Raw genomic sequence first — 22,442 nt, forward strand, 5'->3', positions numbered from 1 at the left:
TATTTAAATTTTATATAGACATAATTCAAAGGACTGTATAAACTGGTCTTCTGTTAAATGTTTTTTGCAAGTGGGGAAAAAAAAGGCTGGGTTTTGTGCCAGGCAATGACAGGCATGCTCTTCTGAGCCTTTTCTGCAAAGCAGTGGGACATTGCAGTGTGGAGACAGCCAGCAGAAAGGATAATCTGAAAGCCTGCAGGCACCATTGGCCTGAGTCCCCTGAGTCAGTTCAGGGCCTCCATGTAGCTACCCTGGTGATCACATTCTAAAAGAATATATATTGCGAATCTTTGCTTAAGTGAAGTGTAAGAGGCCAAAGGGTGATCTCAAGGAAGATCAATGCTGGCTCTGGTGGCAGTTTTTAGTGCATGCCCCAAAATCTGGGAAATGGGAATTCTATGCTCCGAGCCCCCACTGGGGAAGTGGTAGTTGGGGTGAGGTCTCTAGACACACCTTCCCTGTCTTCTAACTGCTTCTCTTGCAGGTGAGGGTGAGGTTGGAGGTGAAGTCCCCGGTGAAGACGATAGAAGACTTCCTACGAAGGTTCTCACCCAGCCGCCTGACCTCCGGTTGCAGCAGCATCGGGAGCCTGGCCACCAACAAGACCACCCACAAGTCAGGGTCAAACTTTCTGTCCACCCTGTCCAATGACAGCACACTGCTCAGGCTGGAGGAGAGGCTGGGCCAGCCAGCCCCAGCCATTGCCAGCAATGGCTACAGCAGTGGGGCTGCCAGCTGGGCCCCAGAGCACACTGCCCAGGAGCAGGGTGTGGAGCTGGAGCAGGAGCAGGAGCTGCGCTATGAGGCAGAGAGCCCCGACGAGGCAGCCCTTGTGTATGCTGCACGGGCCTACAACTGCACGCTGGTGGACAGGCTGCATGACCAGGTATCAGTGGAATTGCCCCACCTGGGCAGGCTCACCTTCGAGCTCCTACACACGCTGGGCTTCGACTCCATTCGCAAGAGGATGTCAGTGGTGATCCGGCACCCACTCACCGATGAGATCAATGTCTATACCAAAGGAGCTGACTCAGTGGTCATGGACCTCTTACTGCCTTGCTCCTCAGGTATCCAGCTCCTCTCCACTGGGCGGCACCTCCAGTCCCTTTCCATGAGTAAAGTGATTTTCATTAAGCCTTTTCTAAAGCGGTGCCTATCAGAGATTACCTTTCTGGATCACCCTTTCCCTCCTCTGAGGTATTTGGACTAGAATGCTCTGGGGGGTGGAGGATGGAGGGCTTCAGTGCCTAAATTCACCTCAGAACAGTGGGGTTGAGGGTTACTTGAGGTGAGGCCTAGCATCGTTTTAAATCTGGCCAATGGAGGTCAAGAACTTTTAGACTAGAAGTTCCGGAAGGTTCGTTCCTACTCTGTGATTGCCTGGACCAGGGCGACTGTGAAGCCAGGTCATAGTTTGTAGCCAATTTGTGGAGCTGCCTCAGGTCACAGGCTGCTGGCCTCTCACTCACTGTCATCTGTCCCAACTTCAGGCAGAGCCTGAAGTCTCTTTTGAATACTAGAGTTCCATATAACTTCTGTGTTGAAAAAGAGAAATCTAAATCACTGGTGTCGACAGTTAGAACTTTATCCAGCAGAAGGGCTTGTTTGCATCTCCTTCTAGACACATGCTTCTGGGCCTTGGGAGGGGGGTGGCCAAGGTCCCCATCAGTAAACCTGGTCACCCTTCCCTCTGTACTTGGAGGATGAAGGAGTACATATCTAGGTGAGAGAGACTGGGTGGAGGTGAGGGTGCTGCTGGCAGATAGAAGGGTATCTGCTGTGGCTTTGCTGCCTGACCTCCACAGTCTCCTTATCTATTATATTCTGGAAACAGCTCTAGGTACAACCTGCTGTGAAACCTTGTACACTGGATGGAGCTAGGGAATAATTTACTTCCCATGGTCCTCTCACCATAATTTCAGTGCCTCAGAACTGGACTCCTGGCTCTCTAGGCCAGCACCACTCTGTTGTGGGAAAGTGTACTAAGGAATCTCTACAGACAGGAAATCCTTTTCCCACGGGAATACCTCTCAGTTTGCAAACGTGGCTCTGAAAACAGTTTGGATAGCTTTTCATGGGCATAACCTACCAGAGGGCAAGATTTGCCTTTCCACCTCAGGGATTCTGTGCTAGTGTAGACACAGGCTGATTTTGCATTCCCAGAGCCGCCTTCATTCTGCCATTCAGTAGCCTTTTTGTTTTCTTGATGGTTTCCTTCACTGTGCAAAACTTTTTTATTTTGATGTAGTCCTAATATTTTTTATGCTTTTGTTTTTCTTGCATCAGGAGACATGTCTAGAAAAATGTTGCTACAGCCAGTGTCAGATTACTGCCTGTATTCTCTTCCAGGATTTTCATAGTTTCAGGTCTCACATTTAGATCTTTAATCCATTTTGAGTTTATTTTTGTGTATGGTGTCAGAATAGTTCAATTTCATTCTTTTACATGTAGCTGTCCAGTTTTTCCACCATTTATTGAAAAAAAAATACTGAAAAAAACGCAAACACATGGAGGCTAAACAACAGGATGCTAAGCAACAAAAGAAGAAATCAGAAAGTACATGGAAATAAATGAAAATGAAAATACAATGGTCTGAAACCTATGGGGTACAGTAAAAGTGGTTCTAAGAGGGAAATAAATAGCAATACAGGTTTACCTCAAGAAACAACAAAAAGCTCAAATAAACAATCTAACCTTACTACACCTAAAGGAACTAGAAAAAGAAGAACAAAGACCAAGAGAAGTAGAAAGAAGAAAATAATAAATATCAGAGACTTAAAAAAAAAAAATCATTGACCAAGAACTGGTTCTTTGAAAAAGCTAAACAAAATTGCTAAACCTTTAGCCAGGCTCATCAAGAAAAAAGAGAAAGGACCAAACAAGAAAGAAGTTACAACTGACACCACAGAAATACAAAAGATTATGAGAATACTACTAAAAATTATATGCCAACAAATTGGAAAACCCGGAAGAAGTTGATAAATTCCTAGCAAAGTACAGCCTTCTAAAACAATCAGGAAGAAATAAAAATCCAAGCAGACCAATTAATTGTAATGAAATTGAATTGATAATAAAAAAAAACTACCAAAAAATAAAAATCCAGGACCAAATGGATTCATAGGTGAATTCTGCCTAACATTTAAGGAAGTGTTAGTACCTAAATCTCCTCAACCTATTCTAAAAAAGAGAAGAGGAAGGAAAGCTTCCAAATACATTCTTTGATCCTTCTTCATTCTGAAATTTGATTTTGCATCCACACAAAAGAAAAACAGATATAGCAATTATCTGAGATTTAATTCTACTGTAAAAAAAAAATCTTTGTCCTTTTAATTAAAGACAGTTTAATGGACTGTTGTATTTAAGAATTAACCACATACAATGGGTCATGTATAAGGTAAAAGGCCTGGAGTAGCACTAAGAAATGGGTAGGACAGGGTGGTAGGTGGGGCCCACCATAGAGAAAAGGGATTCTGTTGAGCTGTGCAAGTACAGTAGTTGCCACACTTGTACTTTGCTGGCAGGTCACTTTTAAATGAGTACATAGTCTTAAATTTCTAGACAAAGCACAAACAAACAACTCCTACCACTCATAATCAACTTCAAGGTCAGGGGCGTGTGAGGAGACTAAGAGCAGGCTGGGAAGCCTCGTATCCCTCTTCACCTGATCCTTCAGCCCCTGTGTAGCTTTGCTGTTGCACTCACCTCCTCTGCTACTGTCCATCTACTGCAGGTCTCTGGGAGGAAATTACTATCCATATCTAGGTAACTATAGGTGAAAAGAAGCAAAGCCTTCCATCTGTTGCACCATGGATGAGACAAGTAAAAGAGCGACATTGCTATAGTGACACATTGTCCAAACCATGACATTGAAAGGGGCAGATTAAAAATAGACAATTTGTGTAGCTCTCCACCTTACTCAAGGAATTTCCAAGCAGTGTGTGGTTCAGATATGTTTGGAAGATCTACATGTAGACATCCAGCAACTTAAGATTCAGGATGTTCTGAGACTCCATTGCTTTCCCAAGAGAGGAGCTATAGGATGGCTCTGGGGTTACCTTGAAGTTATCCACTGGTAACACCCCGACATTATGTATAAATCATTCAGCTTTTACTTTGTGGGTGGATGGAGTGTGGAGAGCATACTTGAAGAGCACTTACCTGTGCTCAGGAAGTAGAGCATTGTGTTCAAGCTGCTGTACCTGTGCACTGGTGATAAAGTAAGGTGGGCACACAAGTATTATCCTCTGGATTACTTCAGATCTTTAAGATCTTTCTTCAAAGAGATATAACACTTCTACAAAAAAAAGGCAAGAGGAGGCTACGATGATGGTTGATGTGACTGTGTTAGAGGGAGTGTGTCATATTCTCAGGACGTGATCAAATCTTAGAAGTTGTGGGGGATCAGGTAGAAAGCAGGGACTGTATCCTACTCAAGTACCTACAGACCTCTGTTCAAATCCCAGGTCTACATTTATGGGCTGGAAGGAGTGACCCTGGAGGAGTCACTTTCTTTGCTTTAGTTTCCCATCTGCACAAAGGAAATCAGGATACTGACCTCATAGGAAGCCCCTGTCCAAACCCCTAGCACAGTGTCTGGTGTTATATAAGCATAAAGTATAAGCTATCTCCCTTTTCCCTTCTCTCTGGTTCCTTCCCCTTAAGATTCACTTGCTTGAGGTTTGGTCCAGCTGCTACTTTGTGTGGTGTTTAAGACACAAACCCCCAGATTGCCCCACCTTCTCCAAGAGTGAGGATGGAGAGTAGCCCACCACATAGCATGGGAATCACCCATTGCTACTATTCAATAAATCAATAAATGCATGCATAAACAAGGGAGGAAATTCACTTTATTTTGCCATCTTACTGAGGTGACTCTTTATAAGAGAAACAAATTTGTCAAAAGCATTAAGAAAATGAAAAAAATAAATAGAAGTATCACTAAGCATTTTAAAAGCACATGTTAAAATCATGAGTAGGAGTGGAAATTTTCCTCTGAGCGCCTCTTCACAGGGTCCTGAGCATTGCCAGCAGTGCACTGGTAGGGACCCTGCTGCAGTGTCCATGTGCACTACTCAGCCAGATCTGGGGCAGGGCTCCTCTCAGTCCTATTGCATCTTGAGTGCAGTGACATGGGAGTCTTCTTTACTGACAGGAGCTGTTACTGTCTGACACTGTGCTTGCCCCCCACTCCTTACCTCCAGCACCCAGATGTGGCTGCAGAGACCTTCTTCCTGTGCCCCTCAGGCCACCACCTCTCTCCAGGAGGTGCTGGGTAGCATTGGTTCCACCTCTGGCCATGATGTTGCTCCATTACCAAACTGGCTGTTTTGCAGTGCAACACAGAATTCTTCCTACTACCATAGATATAAAAGCCACAGGGGGTCTGGGTTGCCTGTAAAGTATCAGAAAGAAGAGTCAGATACTGCATGAATATCACTGAAAATGCAATGTGAACATTACAATGCCTGCAGTCTGAGATCAGTGCAGGAGAGCCAGGCTTACCACATAACTCTGGGGGTCCACAGGTGTACTTTCTAGGACAGCACCAAATCCACTCTTCCTAGGTGCCCCCAGCTCTTTGGTGCTTGTCTGCTTTGGGTTTGAGTTCTTTCTACCATCCTGGCCCCTCCATCAGAATGCAGATGTATCGCAGCATTCACAAAGAGCCAATTCCTACAGACCCTGACATTGGTTCTCAGTGACTGTCCAGCTACTGGTGTAGTGGGAATCTGTAAGGGAGAAATCATGTAAGAATCAGGAGCAAGGTCTTACCTCAAGTGGCAGAGGAGATGTATGTCTTCAAGTCTAGAGGAGGGAGGGAATGAGGCAGGGCAGTCACTGCTTCTCTGCAGGGCTTGCTGGGCTCTTCCCAGGCCCTGCTGTGGGTGTTCCCATACAGAAACAGCTCAGTGTGGCCACCTGTGTGATTGCACACTCATCCAGGGCACCCAGAATGCCAAGCTGCCTGGCCTGCCTCTTTTTCATTGATTCTGTTTTGACAAGTGTTTGGGCACAGCCCCTGCATACTGCTCCTTTACCTTCTTCCCCTCTCCTCTCTGGAGAACTGAAGTTCTTTATGATTATTATTTTAATTCCAAAGCCCCTTAGACAGATGCCTCTGGTCAAGGAACAGCCAGTGTCTGGAATAATGTTGTTATCATGTTCTAAAAATGCTATCATGATATCAGGAGTAAATGGTAGTCACAATTAAGATGTCATTTTTTGAGTGTCTTTTTTCCAGGAAATTTAAATTCCTAAAGCAAAGTCATCTAGGGCAGGATTTTCCCTCTCTCTCTCTCTCTCTCTTTTTATTCATTATTGCTCCCTTTAAGGAGCCTTTTTAGAAATTTTTTAAATTATTCCCCCCATGACATTTTAATGCCACAGATAGGCTATATATATATATATATATATATATATATATATATATATATATTTGTTTATGTGCTGTATATATATCTGTGCTTTATGCTATACCTAAATATGTTTTAAATATATAATTAAAATTATGTCTGGGCTTTCTAAATTTTTTTTTAACATTTATTCATTTTTGAGAGACAGAGCACAAGCGGGAGAGTGGCAGAGAGAGAGGGAGACACAGAATCGGAAGCAAGTCCAGGCTCTGAGCTGTCAGCACAGAGCCCGATGTGGGGCTCAAATCCACAAACTGTGAGATCATGACCCGAGCCAAAGTCGGCGCTCAACCGACTGAGCCACCCAGGCACCCCATGTCTGGGCTTTTTTTGCCCCCACAACCAGTGTTTTAGACCCATAGGGGTGCTATCTTTATGGAGAACACATGTCTAAGAGGTGAAAGTGTTTCTGCCAGGTCCAGTTTGTCCAGGGCCTGACTCAGATAGTAGACAGCCTTCCCCAAACCAGGAGCCTCACCACTGATAAATAGAGTTGCCAGATTTAGCACACAAAATCTATTGAATGCCCAGTTAATTTAAGTTTCAGATAAACAACATAATATTTTTAGTAAAAGTATGTATTTTTTTAAGTTTATTTATTTTGAAAGAGAGAATATGTGCACACAATGGGGGAAGGAGCAGAGAAAGAGGGAGAGAATTCTGAGCCCCATGCGGGGTTCAATCTCACGAACCACTGTGAGATCATGACCTGAGCCAAGATCAAGAATTGGACTTTTAACTGACTGAGCCACTTAGACACCCCAGTAAAAGTATGTCTTATGTGCTATTTATGCATCTTATATTCTATCTGGTAATACTACTGTCATTTTGGGGGTAGAAACTGCACTTTCTGCTAAAGTACAATTTTTTGCAAACTGGAAGAATATGTACCTTAATTTATGTGTACCTCCTGGACCAAAGGGATACCAGATCACTAATAAAGTTTTGTTTATATGAGCTCATTTCAACAAAGGTCATTAGTAACAGTCATAAATATGATGTGGTTCTTTTTAAAATAACAAAGCAGCCTTTACCTTAAATTTTATGTGAAAAGTGTGTACAATTTACAAGTGACAAAATAGACATGGGATGAATCTAGTGGTACCGAGGTTTCACAGGAGATTGTTGGAGTAAATCATGGGGTAGGATGCTCTTGTGACATTCCTGCTTAGTGAATTGCAACAAAATGCAATTCCAAATGCAGACAGCTAGAACACTGCAGAAAGGTGAAGACAACTTCTTTCTCACTGGCCCTGAAACACAGTCATAATATACTTTTATCATGCACAAACTAAAGTGCCTTATGATTTCCCACTCATAATTGGTGACCCAAGAAAATGTTAAGAGTTACAAAAGTATGTGTCACCTTGTCATGGATGCCACAAGTTGGGTGAGGCTCAAAGTCAGCACTTCCGTAGTTCAGTAATAAGCAATAAGTATGCTCAGCTGTGTCTACAGGAAGCAGAAAAGGGTGGATGTTTGGAGAGGTCTCACATGTATACAGCTAGTTTCTTAGCTTTTTCTTTTTAACTGTGGTAAAAAACAAACCCCATATAACATAAAATTTACCATCTTAATAAGTATACAGTTCACTAGTGTTAAATAGATTCACATTGCTCTGCATCCTTTGAACAATTCCTTTGTCTCCTCTATGCTCCTTTCTGTGTCTGTGAACGTGACTACTTTCAGACCTTAAAAATGTGGCCATTTTCATGGGAGGCTTGCCTGGAAGCTGGGTGAGAAGAGCTTCCAGGCTAGAACATCTAGAGTGGTGCTGACCTCTCCTCTGTGTCAGCTATATGTGTAGAGCTGTTTCAACACTGTGCAAAGCTACCTGAGGTTTATGGAGTGGTCCAGGGCAGTCTGCTGGACTCTGTTCTTACTCATCCGTGTTTCTGCTTCTATTCCAACCTAGATGACGCCAGAGGAAGGCATCAAAAGAAAATCCGAAGCAAGACTCAGAATTACCTCAACCTGTACGCAGTGGAAGGTCTGCGCACTTTGTGCATTGCCAAAAGGGTGAGTGGGTGCCCCCTCCACAAGTGCACGTGCTGACCACTGCCCCAACAGTGCTCAGCACCTGCATTGGATTCATCAGTGTGTCTCATGTAGGTTCTGAGTGAAGAAGAGTATGCCTGTTGGTTGCAAAGTCATTTAGAAGCAGAATCCTCCCTGGACAATCGTGAAGAGCTTCTCTTCCAGTCTGCCATTCGCCTGGAAACAAATTTGCATCTGTTGGGTAATTATGCACATGAGCATGCGTTGCACTGAGCAGTATGGAATTTGCAGAGACAGTTCTGGATGGTGAGGTGACATGGCTCCAGTCTTTGGCAGCTCTTCACATGCTGGCCTTGATTAAGGAATTGCCTGGCCTGATGCTAGCATGGCTCCCAGGACCAACCATCCTTGATTGAACATTCACACCATGTCCCGTTTCTTGATGTTCTATGTACTGTCCCACTAGACACCCAGTGACAACACCTGACTTGCCTTCCCTTAAACACTGCTTTCCCACAGAAATAGAGATGAGGAACAAGGCTTCTCAACAATTGATGCTTATTGAGTCTACCTCCTACCCCTAAGACAAAAAGAAACTGTTGGACTCCAGAAATGGCTGCACTTTATGTCTTATGAATGTTTCATGGATTCAATTTGGTTGAAAAAGAAAATGAGCTCATTTTTTACTAAAATGTGCTCATATTTGCTACTGTGTTCATATTAGTATTTATAAGAGTATTTATTTTAATATTTAAAATATTTAATATTAAATTTGTATTAAATTAGCTGAGTCTTTGTATACATGCTCTCTGTGACTGCACCATTTGTAATCATGCTGTATATACACACACTACATCCTGTGGTGCTAGTAGTCAGATGGTATACCTGGGGCATGGAGAAACTGGAGTTCATCTCTTCATTCAATACAGAGAGGCTGTAATTCATTTGCCCTTGTTCCCTGGACAAAGGAATTGGGCTACCTACATATCTATATATACATACCTAATATAACATTTAATTGATCTTAATAATATATTTAGTAGCATAACATACATACTTTATATAATATTCTTTTCTGCCTGTGGTATCCTATAAGAGGGCATGCACTGCACAAAAAAAGGCCCAAGATCCAGAGGCCCAGAGACATCATGAGCAGTATCCCTGGGAGTGATTAAATGAAAACACTTGGAAACAGTTTTTTCTAGTCTGCCAGGTTTTGATTTACTGAGCTAGGACTGTTCACATCTAGAACATGCTTCTCCAAAAGAGATGAGACCCTTTGGCAAGGCAGGGGATCCTGCTTGTCCTCTTGGCCTGAGGACAGGTGTGCCTGTCTAAGTTCTCTGACCCTTCACTGTGGGGCACTCTCCCTGGAGAGCTCTGACTCTTGAGTGGAGTAAAATTTGCCTCCCCAGTTTCTTCTTCCAGTGGACACTTGTCCTACCCTCTGGAGCAACACAGATAAAATCTCTTCCCCTTCCAAGAAGGTAAAACCTAACTATTTGAGGACTTGGCTGTGAGCCCCTAGTCTGTCTCTTCACCTATACTATTTCACTCCTACCTTTCCTTTTTTCAGAGGCTAGGAGCCTTGGCTTGGTTGTTCAGTCCTGGCTTTGTCATTTACTGGCCATGAGAGCCTGGGCATGTGACTCTGTCTTTTGACATCCCAGTTTCCTTCTGCTGGGTGATAATTCTCTGGGGTGAACAGAAGGGCTGCAGTGGAGCACTGAGTGAGAAACAGGCACAGGATCCAGTACTTAGCCGCATGTGGTGATGTGTCTTTAAGTTATTGAATGCTTTTTGTAGGTCAATTATACCTTGACTCCACCCTCCTTCCATCTGCCAACTCCTCTGTTTTAGGAAGAGAAAAGGAAGTGGTGTCTATCTTAATCATTTCAGGCTGCCATAACAAAATAACACAGACTGGACAGCTCAAATAACAGACATTGCTTTCTCATAGTTATGGAGACTGAAGTCCCATATCAAAGTACTGGCCATTTTGGTTCCTTAAAGGGCTGTCTTGCTGGTTTGCAGATGACTGTCCTCCTTCTGTATCCATAAATGGTAGAGAGAGATCATCTCTCCTGTGTCCCTTATTATAAGTGCACTAACCCCATTCATGAGTGTTCCACTCTGATGACCTAATCACCTCCCCAAGGCACCACCTCCTAATGCCATCACCCTGAGGGTTAGGGCTTCAACCTATGAGTTTTGGGAGTAGTGGTACACATTCAGCCCATAGCAGCCTCTTATCACAGGGATGAGTATGGCATAAAAGAGAAAGGTAGGGCTGATGAGGGGCCCTCAGTCAATGTTGTACTTTAAGAGGGGAGATAGAGACAATCTCATTATGTTGGCAACAGGAACAAAACTGAGGCTAGCCTGGAGAGCATCTTTTGGCACTGAGTAGATTTGTTCCAATATACAGAGGCCTACCTAGGGAAAGCCACTGCTTATTACTTACATTTATGGGGACAGTACCTTCTGGATAACATTGCTTTCAAGAAATAATGGCTTGTGTGGTCTGTGTAGACAGATAATGGTAAGCATTGCTGAGAGCAAATATTGTGGATGTCATTCACCAGAAATTTTACATGGAATGGATAATTTTTAAAGCTTTTTCATCCTTCAGAATATGGTCATTATAAACATTTCCCCACAAGATTTGTTTCCATGTTATCTATTAAGTTAAAAATTAGCTGCATGTTAGAAAACATTGGAAGTGCTTTGTTGTTGGGAAATGAACAGAGAATTGTGTTTAGTGCCTCAGTTATTCTGACTCATTCTTGACTGTGTCAATCGAGGGAGTTATTGAAAGGGTTTACCACTGTCCTGAAATGATGAATTATCAAAGACTGCTTCCACATGAGACCAGCCTCAAGCTGCTCCCAGTCTATGGGGTCACGCCAGCATCTTTGGTGTGTTGGTGATGGCATTCGTACCCCATCAGGGTCTGAGGGCATGTGAGGAGGGGGATCACATACACTGTTGCACATTTGACCAGGTGCTACTGGGATTGAAGACCGCCTGCAGGATGGAGTCCCAGAGACCATTGCTAAATTGCGTCAAGCAGGCCTGCAGATTTGGGTTCTCACCGGTGACAAACAAGAAACCGCTATTAACATTGCATATGCCTGCAAACTGCTGGACCATGATGAGGAAGTCATCACCCTGAATGCTGAGTCCCAGGTGTGTATGTTTCCAGGAGCCTGTGTTCTACCTGGGACAGCTTCATACCCAACTAGCCCCCGCAGCAACAGGAATGTTTTCAATTTCTGACAACTGCTATGAGAGGCCTTTGCCCTCTACCTCTCTGTTTACACCTGTGTTGTGTTTCTGGCACTTAGAATGTTTTTGTCATTGCCTAGGAAGTTGTGGAATTTGCTGGAATTTCTTAATTTCAAAGGGACATACATCTGGACTTTACAAATGCAAAGTTCAACTTGTTTTCCCTGACCTGCCCCTGTCAACAATGTTGGAGAAGTCTTTTATGAGGTCACATGAGCCAGGGAACCAGTCCATTCAGCACTGATGTACTCAGGACAGGATGGGTTGTCTCATTGATGCCCCACTGTGCACAGAGGGTTTTGATCCAATCACATTTATCTATTAAATCATCAAGTATGTAGGGATTATCTACTTCTCATAAAGCCCTGGTCTGGGCTCTGATTCCTTGAGTGAGATCCCACTTGAAACATCTTTTTGAACTGATGATGAGGTCCAATTCATCAACTTTTTCTTTAAAAAAATTTTTTTAATATTTATTTATTTTTGAGAGAGAGAGCATGCATGCACATGAGTGGGGGAGGGGAAGAGAGAGAGAGAGAAACAGAATCTGAAGCAGCCTCCAGACTCTGAGCTGTCAGCACAGAGCCCAATGTGGGGCTTGAACTCACAAACTGAGATCATGACCTGAGCCAAAGTCTTGTCTCACTCACTTTTCTAAGTACAAGAGTTCCTTAATAAGCACTTACTGAACACAGCTGGATTTTCAGGGTGTATTGCAGGAAATCGATTGCTTACCCAGTGGGCTTACTGTCTATAAAGGGCCAAGAACTACTTGCCTTCCCTGGAGTGTGTTTGTTTCTGGAAATAGTTGTCTTTCTTATGTCCCCTGACCCCTCAGGTTCCCCATTAAATGTTCCTATTCTTTCTGGAATTCAGGTACAGTTTTGAAAGGGCATTGTCAGTAAAAGCCTTTTGTATGCTTTTAAAAATTTATTTCCCTGGTCAACTGGAGACATTAGGGAAACACTGATAATTACACTTCCTTAGAGGATGATCATAACAAAGACTTTTAAAGGGCTTTGTACCTCAAGAAGAAACAAGAAGGGCTGAGTAAAGGCCTCAGAGAGCCAGGGAGAAGTACATATAAGGCTTCCTCGCCTAACCAGCCAGTTTAGCCACATACATTCAGGCCTTCCAAAATGAAGATATTCTATCTAACCTCCACATAGTACAATGGGAAATTAAAAGTAGAATCTTATCAAAACCCTACAAGTTCATCCTCTTCAATGTGGAAAGTCTTCATCTTCAGCTAACTTCCCAGTTTCAGGAGGGAGGCCTTCTGGGCAGAGCCTGCAGCCTGGTGCCCTTGAGATGATCAGACTTTGAGTGTCAAGGAAGGTAATCTGTGGCGCAGCTGAATGAATTGCACTGTCCTCTCATGCCCATTTCAGGAGGCCTGTGAGGCCCTGCTAGACCAGTGCCTACACTACGTGCAGTCCAGGAGCCCCCGCATTGCCCCTGAGAAGACCACAGACAACGTGAGCGTGGGGTTCTCCCCTCTCTGCCCACCCTCCACGTCTACCACCTCTGGCCCCAGCCCGAGCCTCGTGATCGACGGGAGAAGTCTGGCCTATGCCCTTGAGAAAAACCTAGAAGACAAATTTCTCTTTCTCGCTAAGCAGTGCCGGTCAGTCCTTTGCTGTCGCTCGACACCTCTGCAGAAGAGTATGGTGGTGAAACTGGTCAGAAGCAAGCTCAAGGCCATGACCCTGGCCATAGGCAAGTATCCAGGCTAGCCAGGCAGGGCCCTGTGTAAATGAGTAGCCCCCATCTTGTGCAGCTGCTTCCTGCATTTTCCACCCCTTCTATGCTCTCCTGTAAGACAGGGAAACACTTCCTTGCTCTTTTTCCTATTCTTAAAATCACACCTAATACAATGAAACAGACATCCTGTTTGAAATACAAAATGTAGATTTGAAAATTACAAACTATGGTAGCAACAGTTATAGCTATATATAGGAAGCCAGTAATACAATGATGGTTTAAGAAGACAGAACTTATGTAGTGTTTCCTGCAAGACAGGAAACTAGAGATCGGCCATTCCAGGCAGCCTCGGCCACAGCAGAGCCCTGCATGCTAGCCATTACCCCAGAACACCTTAGAAAGAAGGCCCTTTGCAGGTGTTTCCGGTCACTGTGAGCCAACTGGAGTCCCAAGACTCCATAATGCTACAAGAGCCCAAAGACTTGATGGTGATCATAATTCCCACTGCCTCTTATCCTTTGAATTTTGCTGAATGTTCCAAGACAAGCATGTAATTAAATGTAATTCACATGTAATTCACATAAGCATGTGAATAGTTGCTAAATCTTACATCCTTTCTTTAAGGACTGTGCATTTAATGGTGGCTTTTCCTTGCAGACCGTTGGCCTGGAGAGCTTTCTAGGCTCCTATCCAGTGCTACCTGGTCCTCCCCTGTCTCCTCCTCCCAGGGCACCATCCCCACCCACATCTGGTTGGGTGGGGTCTGGTCTCCAACCAGGTTCAGGGTCTCAGCAGCACCACTTGCTGGTGAGGGCTGGGAAAGACTGGGTAGCCTGGGGAAAAGAGTGATCTCCTTGACCCCCAGATCTCAAAAATTTTGGTCTCCCTGAATATAGAATGCATACCTAGGTGAGATTTAGTTTTGAAATAAAGGGTCCTCACTAATCAATAATATTTATAGTATTTTCTGCAAAAGGTCTGTGACAGCCCCCCTTGTTGATGTGGGGGTTACTACCCTCTCACATTAGGATAGGGTTGAGGTTAGTGTAGAGTCTGGGTCTGAGGTCGGGGGTCCTTAGTGTGGTTGTCATAGAGACAGCTCTGTACATCTTTTTTTTATTTTTGGGACAGAGCGAGACAGAGCATGAACAGGGGAGGGGCAGAGAGAGAGGGAGACACAGAATCAGAAACAGGCTCCAGGCTCTGGGCCATCAGCCCAGAGCCCGACGCGGGGCTCGAACCCACGGACCGTGAGATCGTGACCTGGCTGAAGTCGGACGCTTAACCGACTGCGCCACCCAGGCGCCCCGAGACAGCTCTGTACATCTTGAGGGCTGTGGTAACCACTAAGGGGAGTGAGATGAGCATAGATGTGAATACATGTTTAGCCATGACTCCCTGGTCCAGGCTGTGGGAAGTCTCCATGGGTGGACCCCTTCCAAAGGAGGCTGTCTCAGTACCACCTTTGCCCCCATGTGTCTGGAGTGGCCTTCAGAGCTCCCTGAGTAAGTTTTGTAGGTGCTGAGGAGTGTGCAGGCTGGGTGCAGGCTTCTCTGAGCAACTCTCAGCGGTGACATGAGGACCATACCTCCTGGTAAGGTTGGTGTAAGACACAAATGAGTAAACCACATTTTCAAAGCTTAATCAGTGCCTGGATCAGTCACTGAATCACTGGTGTATGGTATTCATTTTTGAAAAATGGAGGTAGAGTCTTGGTTGGTTACAAAGAAAAGAAAAAACAAAATAGAATCTCAAAAGAGAAAGGGAAAGTAATGACCCATCAGAACTTTCGCTCATTTCTTTGACCATGAGTGAAAGCACTGATGGCACCTAGTCCCAGGTGTCTAGCAGTTAATAATGTAGAGAACATTATTGCCTACCATATCTCACTTTGATTGGGACATTGTGGGAGAAGCTGCAGAGATTGTTACTACTTCACAGAATTTCAGTGTGACAAATATTGACTGATCACTCATGTTGGGCCAGCACAATAAAGAACAGGAAAATCATAGGACACAGATATCCTATAGCCACATTATGAATCACTCCAACTTGTATGTCTGTACTTTTTGCACATTTGAAACTTGGGAGGTACTCTGGGATTTGGGCCCTTCTATTGCCCCATTCCAAGAATGGTCATTGTCGCTTAGTGACAAAGACTTTAAGTCTCTGCTTGCTTTTCCCTGAAGATGATGAGACCTCTAACCTATGTTTTATGTTCCTAACCATTTTCTAACCATCAGCAGCTTGACTGAACAAATAGAAGTTCTTCTTTATTACATCTTTAAAGGACCTAAAGGCAAGCACAATAGCTAATAAACTTGCTGGTAATCAGTGTACAAAAAGAACTCTACAGTTTGCTGGGCAGAATTTAACCTCCTTTGTTCAGTTCAGAAAGCCACTCCTGTTAGTATGAGTTAGAATAGACTTGACTGATATATTCTACATGTGATAAAGGCTAGAGTTCAGTAAGTAATAATAATGGTGATGATACCATCTTTATTGTGCCAGACACCGCACTGTGTTATGGGCTCTCTGTATAGGTATATGAGCCAATAATGTAGAGCAAATACTAAGTAAAATGGTTACCATGCGAGCCTGCTTTCTGAAACATCTCTTGATGTGACAGGCAGTTCCAAACCTCACACCATGTTTTTTTCTGACTGCTTAACTCAATTTCCTGGGCAGACTCTGTACTGCCTCTTCCTCACTCATCCCCATGACCCTTTCACAGGACTCAGCCCAATAGGGACCCCATGAAGATCCGTCAAGCCATTTGATTCTGTGCACCTCAATTCAAACGATTCTTCCTGCCTGTGCTGTTTCTAGGAGATGGAGCCAATGATGTCAGCATGATCCAGGTGGCAGATGTGGGTGTGGGGATCTCGGGCCAGGAGGGCATGCAGGTAAAGACCAATCAGGACTGTCCTATGTGTCCAAGTGGCCCACTGACATACCTTGCTATGAACTTTGTCAAGTAAGCTAAAGGATTGGCCTTTAATAAAACATGATGGTTGTAAGCCAGTAGTAGATGATAAGGTGGAAGATGGCTAGTCCTTCATGTTTATGAAGCAGTAAAAACCTTTGCCTGTGTCTATAAGTATATTTTTGTGAAATAAGTGGAACAGAGTAAGGCAAGGTGAGTCATCACCACTATGGCTATTTATGGCTCATCCTTGGAGGGCATGTTTTGCTGTTCCTAAACATTAGAGATAACCATTTGAAAAAATGAATCTGCTGTAGGACAGTTGGAACCTGGTATCATTATAAAAATTGAAAGTAGCCATCTTGACTCACATGAAAATTAGTCTCTGCCTTTTTCATTTGTCACTATGTTGGTTCTCAACATGTGATTTATATGTTGAACAACTGAGTTAATTAAAAATAACTTTCTTCTGGATGTAGTATCACAACTGAGTTAATTAAAAATAACTTTCTTCTGGATGTAGTATCACAACAATTTCCAACATTTGATTAGCTTTGAATCATGACATTTTTTTTAACTTGGTGGAGATTTTAGAGAACAATCTATCCTGTTTTCTTCTCCTAAAAATCCAGATGTTGGTCACCATTTAGTCATTGGTTGATTCATTCATTGATGCAATCAGTAATTATTCATTGAACGCTTAATATGTGCCAGGTCTGTGCAGAACTCCTTAATTTCCTTACCTGACATGCAAATAATAGTAAGTTGGAAAGTCCTGAGCTAGAAACACAGTAGTTCCCTCTTGGCCCAATTTCAGCACATGCCTTACTCTCCTGCTCTCATCTGACCTGTCACTGTGCTATGTTACTTGTGTGGTTTTAATTCTTCCGTGAAACTAAAAATGCAGCCCAGGGTTGGTTCCATCCCTGCCTTTTAGTGCTGTGTGCCCAGGGGAAGGGGTTAGGGTGGTGAATTGATAAACATAATCATAATAGTTGGTTCATTTTGATGTTTTCATTATCGCCGCCATTGCATCGGTTTCCTGTAGTGAAAAGCTGACCAGGGCAGTGCCCATAAATAGTATATGCAAGAGAAATGCACCAAGTAAATACATTTTGTGTGAAAGATGGTCAGGTTTTTGGATGGGGAAGAGACTGAGCTGCCACCACTACTCACTTCCTCAAGGCAGGGGCCAGAGAGATCCATGATTGAAATCATGTGAGAAGTGATGGGAACAGCCAAGCCATAGGGCACATACTGAGACAAAGCTTTGATGGGCATAACTTCCAGGTAGGATGTTGCTGGACACTTTTGCATTTATTAAAGGCACACTTCTTATTAAGGATGCATTAAGTAAGACGACAATAAGTCCTGATACCTTTTCTTACTGTTCTAAGTGCTCAGGTTCCCAGGGACTATTTACCTGCTTTCATTTTAGTCCAGTAAGTAAAGGTGAGCCCTTTGGAAGATAGACTTTGTGGGATTCTGTGGTAACAGTGACACTAGGAATCTGAGCAGATCGAGAATGAGTGAGAGTGTTTGGAGCTTCCCAGATTAGCCAACTGGGCATTTGTCTGGCCCAGTTACTTTAACTGTATAGAGCATGATGGGAGAAGCTATCCCAATTGGACAAAGGAGATCCTGCATCTCCAAGAAGCTTGGTCTTCATGGGGTCATCTAGTTCCCCATGTTTATTGATCACTTCATGGGGCCAAGCACTGACTCAGAACTCAGGATTCAGGGTGATCACAACCTCTACTATCCTGGCTCTCATGGAATGTCCAGAAAAAAGCTGGGAAGACAGATACATATTTTAAATGTTCACAAATAGTCACAATTGTAATAAATGCCATCAAAGAGAAACACTAGTTTCTGCATGGAGGATCTAACCTAGCTGGGATCCACCTTGACAGAGGGACAAACAGTGGATTTGGGGCCTAGATTTGGAGGCAGGAAGGAGTGTCAGAAGTCTGGAGAGGAATACACAAAGCCCTCCAAACTCCAGTGGTGACAGAAAGAGGTATAGAAACAGTATTTGCTTTGAAATCCTTAACTTTTGATTCAGAAAGCAGACATTCTAAGGCTTCTCACTTTTCTGTCATGTATAATTACATTATTCTGATCCACAGAAGACCACATTAAGTGTGATCTACTATTTTCTAGGAGTTATTTGACTATAGGGAAATAAATGAAGCAGACTGACATTTTTGTATAGAACAATCCTTCAAAGATAAGCAGAAATCTATCTTTTCCTGATATTTTCTTTAACTTTTTTTTCCCACATAGAAAAATTCATTATATGGTGGGGTCTAAGTTATTCTGGGTACAAAAGATATAATTTTGATGGCATTTTTCTGGCCCAGTTTAATTGTATAGAGCATGATGCTGAGTGAAGTGAGAGGAAGCTTCCACCCCCAGTCATCTTTCCTGTCCATGGAGGAAACCTGCTTTCCCCCACTGTCTTCTGGGTGGAGTGGACACCCATTGCCCTTTAGCGGCTTTCTGGGACTGGATTATGTGAAGGCCTGCAGAGCCATAGGCTTGGCCTTGCTTATCACCTGTGGCTCCTGAGGAGAAGGACCCAAAACATACCTATCCGGATGGTCAACTGCCAGGATGCATACAAAAGGGGCAGCTTTGGTTCATCTCTGGGTTGAGATCCTAATATGAATAAAACATCAGAGAGCGGAGAATAGCAGAGAAGCTGTGTACATCTCTGGGCTTTTGTTTTTGTTTTTTGCTTGTTAAAAAAATTATTGGAGGGGCACCTGGGTGGCGCAGTCGGTTGGGTGTCCGACTTCAGCCAGGTCACGATCTCGCGGTCCGTGAGTTCGAGCCCCGCGTCGGGCTCTGGGCTGATGGCTCAGAGCCTGGAGCCTGTTTCCGATTCTGTGTCTCCCTCTCTCTCTGACCCTCCCCCGTTCATGCTCTGTCTCTCTCTGTCCCAAAAATAAATAAACGTTGAAAAAAAAATTTTTTTTAAAAAAATAAAAAAAAATAAAAAAAAATTATTGGAAAACAAAAACTTGTAAAAATCAATTACATATATTTTAAATCTTAAATGACTTCTATAAAATGATATCCCTGAACTAGAGTGCTTGTTGAGATTGATTTTTTTTTTTAACTGAACGAGATAATAAGGGAAATCCTGGTAAAGTGTGCCTTGGCCAGTCACATGTACATTTGTGTTTGAAACTGGATTTCTCCATGCATGTTTGCCTTGTATTTGGGGAAGATATGACAGACCTTAGGTGGAATAAGGTGTCAACAATAACAGGGACTTCTCTCCCTTTCAAGGCAGTGATGGCCAGTGACTTTGCAGTGCCGAGATTCCGATACCTTGAGAGACTCTTAATTGTTCATGGACATTGGTGCTATTCCCGACTTGCCAACATGGTGCTGTACTTCTTCTACAAAAATACAGTAGGTATTTGACACTTCTGGTTTCTAGAGTGTTTGAATTCAAAAAGCCTTAGCTGAGATTTATTGGACCATCACCTGAATGTGGCCCACTGGCCATTGTAAGGCTTCCTGTCGGTTCCGTCCTCCTCAGCCTTTGTGAACTTCCCCCAGGCCTGGCCTGGGCTTGCACCCTATAGGCTCAGGAGTCTAACTCACAGGCACATGAGGGTAACTGCACCTCCAAGGGAGTAAGTTGTGGAAACAGGTGCATCAAACAAGAATGTCCACTTGTTTGCACAAGGTCACACAGCTAGTGAGTAGTCAAGGCAGCATTTAACCCCAGTTCATCTGGCTCCCAACTCTTAACCACTCTGTTAATGTGTTTCTCAGGAGCAGACTGCTGAGGTGTCCACAGACAGGAGTCCTCTGATCATTGCTCACTCTGGAGCAGTCAGGAAATCCAGTGACAAGTAGGAGTGTATTGGCAGTCCTGGAATCAGAATGACAGGACTTAGTCATGCTGGGATTCCAATATTGAACAGCCTCTGTTGAAACATACCCACACTGGGCCAGTGTGCCAGTCCCCTAGTCAGAATGCAAGCTTAGGGCTCGAGGAACAGGGCCACCAGCAGGGTCTTGCCACACTCTCTTCTGTGCTGGCAGGGCAGACATGCCCCCTTCTGGCCAGCTCAGTCTGTAGTTGACGCTCCAGTTGGGTCATACCCAGGCTGGCTGATGACAGTTCTCTCTCCAGAGGCTCTAATCCAGGACGTTTCTCCATTTCATGTTGATCCTAATGTTTAATTCTTAGTTCTTTTATTACTAAGACCTTGGCAGACAAGCGTCTTTCTCCATAGCCCTCCAGAATGGATACCATGGCCATTTCTGAACCCTGCCCTTCTTGTAGGTGAGGGATAGACATTTTGCTAAGAAGTTGCTGAGTGGGTATGTGTTGCTCTTGTCTCTGATAGCTTGTGGCTGAATGTATAAACAGACGAAATAAACTCTTGGTGTAAGTGATCTTTCAGGGTAGTCCCACAAATCTATCACATTGGATACCACAATTCCAATGTCAAGGTCATCCTATACTCTTCTGAAAAAGAATAAAATACACAATAAATGAAAAGATATATTTCTTATTTCTTTCCCATTAATTCCACTTAAAAATCATACTAAGTCTAAACTGCCACCGGTATGCCTCTTGTTCTTGTTTGTTCTGGAGATTTAGACCTACCTATCTTTCCCAACCCTCTTGCCTCCTCACCCTCATCCATTTTCAAAATGTCTTCTAGCAAAATGAATACAGATACTCAGGACCAGTCAGGGCATGTCTGATTGGTAGGTTGGGTCCTGGAAATTAATTCAGATTAGGTTCTGCCTAGGATTCTGTCCAAGGAAGTCTGTGCCATGCTAGCATTGCATCCCCAGAGCTGAGGTCTCCATGCATATAGTTGCAAACTTAGAGGTTCCCAGTTCCCAAAGAGGTGAATGGGTGCTTGAGTACAGATGAGTGGGGCTGGGCAGATGGAACCCTAGCTCTCTTTCTGTCATTAATTACTTATGCAATCTTGAGCAAGTTTTTTTGCTTCCTAGGGATTTTTCTGATTGTTTTCTAAAAGCAAAACATGAGAATTGAGGTCTATTCTCTGTAATTCCTCATGAAAATTTCACAGACTGAGGGGAAGAAATTCAACATTTTAGTTGTAAATGAGTGCCAGAGTGGCTACCTGAATGAGCACAGCCTCCTGCCTGCCATAATGAATCTGTCCTGGAGGGAATGGAAGAAGGAGGGGGTACTTGTCTTTATTCCACATAAGATGCAGGGCCTCTGTTAACAAGCACTTAATCTAGTTGAGAAGTGCAAGGAAAATCACCCTGCCTCCCAAAGTGAGAAATTCATTAGTTTTAGGAGAGAAGGAAAGTTTCCATAGCAACAGTAGTTTGGGAAGAAGTCTTTTTGGTACTACAGGGGAAAAAAAAGTCTCAATTATTTAAGTACTTTTCCTCCTCTTTCTCCTGATTCTAGTTGCTCATTGATGACTCATTAGGCTGAGCCTATGGGGGTGGGTGAAAGTCAACAATCGGAGTGAGAATAGAAGAAAGTCAATGAAAAATCCAAGTTTGTTAGTTTTCAGTGTGGAAGGGAAAAGTTGCATTGGGTCATAGACTGGAACAAGACTTGGAGGAAACGTGTCATTTTTTCTGATCTTCAGAGCAAGCCATTTTCAGGTCCAGAAACCAAAGCTCAGAGAAGGTAAGTGACTGAGTCAAGGTCAGAAAGAGACAGTGACAGCTCCAGAACTAAAACCCAGGCCATTACCTGTGGTCCCCAGCAGAGAATGTTCTTCTACCGTGTTCTGTCCTGGGAGTGTCCATGCCCTCCAGGCCCAGACCCACAAGTGGCTGAACAAGTTGGATTTATTACTTATACAATGACCATAGTTAAGTCATTTAACATGCTGGACTTGAGTTTCCTTTTCTCTAAATGGGGTAAACACGCTGGCCCTGCTTGAGGCTAAGAAAATAACTGTACTGCTAACTGTACAAACCATAAGTGAGTACCTATAGTCCTCACAAGGAGCTCTTGTGAGTACTTTAAATGCATAAGTTCATTAATCCTTACAACAACCCATAGCTAAGTACCATTGGGATGCCCATTTCATGGACAAGGACACTGAAGCAGAAAGGGGTTAAATGATCTGTGCCAAATT

The 22,442-nt window shown here is 43.6% G+C and overlaps 1 protein-coding gene across 1 annotated transcript in view; it reads left to right on the forward strand.

The window, feature by feature from the left end:
- ATP10A (ATPase phospholipid transporting 10A (putative)) overlaps positions 1-22,442 on the forward strand; it is a 190,628-nt gene that overhangs the window by 162,753 nt on the left and 5,433 nt on the right. The window contains 7 exon segments of the mRNA XM_047086853.1: positions 485-1,067; positions 8,329-8,432; positions 8,526-8,652; positions 11,416-11,600; positions 13,091-13,418; positions 16,233-16,309; positions 19,627-19,752. Of these exon segments, the coding sequence (XP_046942809.1) occupies positions 485-1,067; positions 8,329-8,432; positions 8,526-8,652; positions 11,416-11,600; positions 13,091-13,418; positions 16,233-16,309; positions 19,627-19,752 (1,530 nt within the window).

Source organism: Lynx rufus, unplaced genomic scaffold (genome assembly GCF_022079265.1).
Source record: "Lynx rufus isolate CCGP_SWC_20201006 ecotype Redwood Valley unplaced genomic scaffold, mLynRuf1.p SCAF_21, whole genome shotgun sequence".
Lineage (NCBI taxonomy): Eukaryota > Metazoa > Chordata > Mammalia > Carnivora > Felidae > Lynx > Lynx rufus.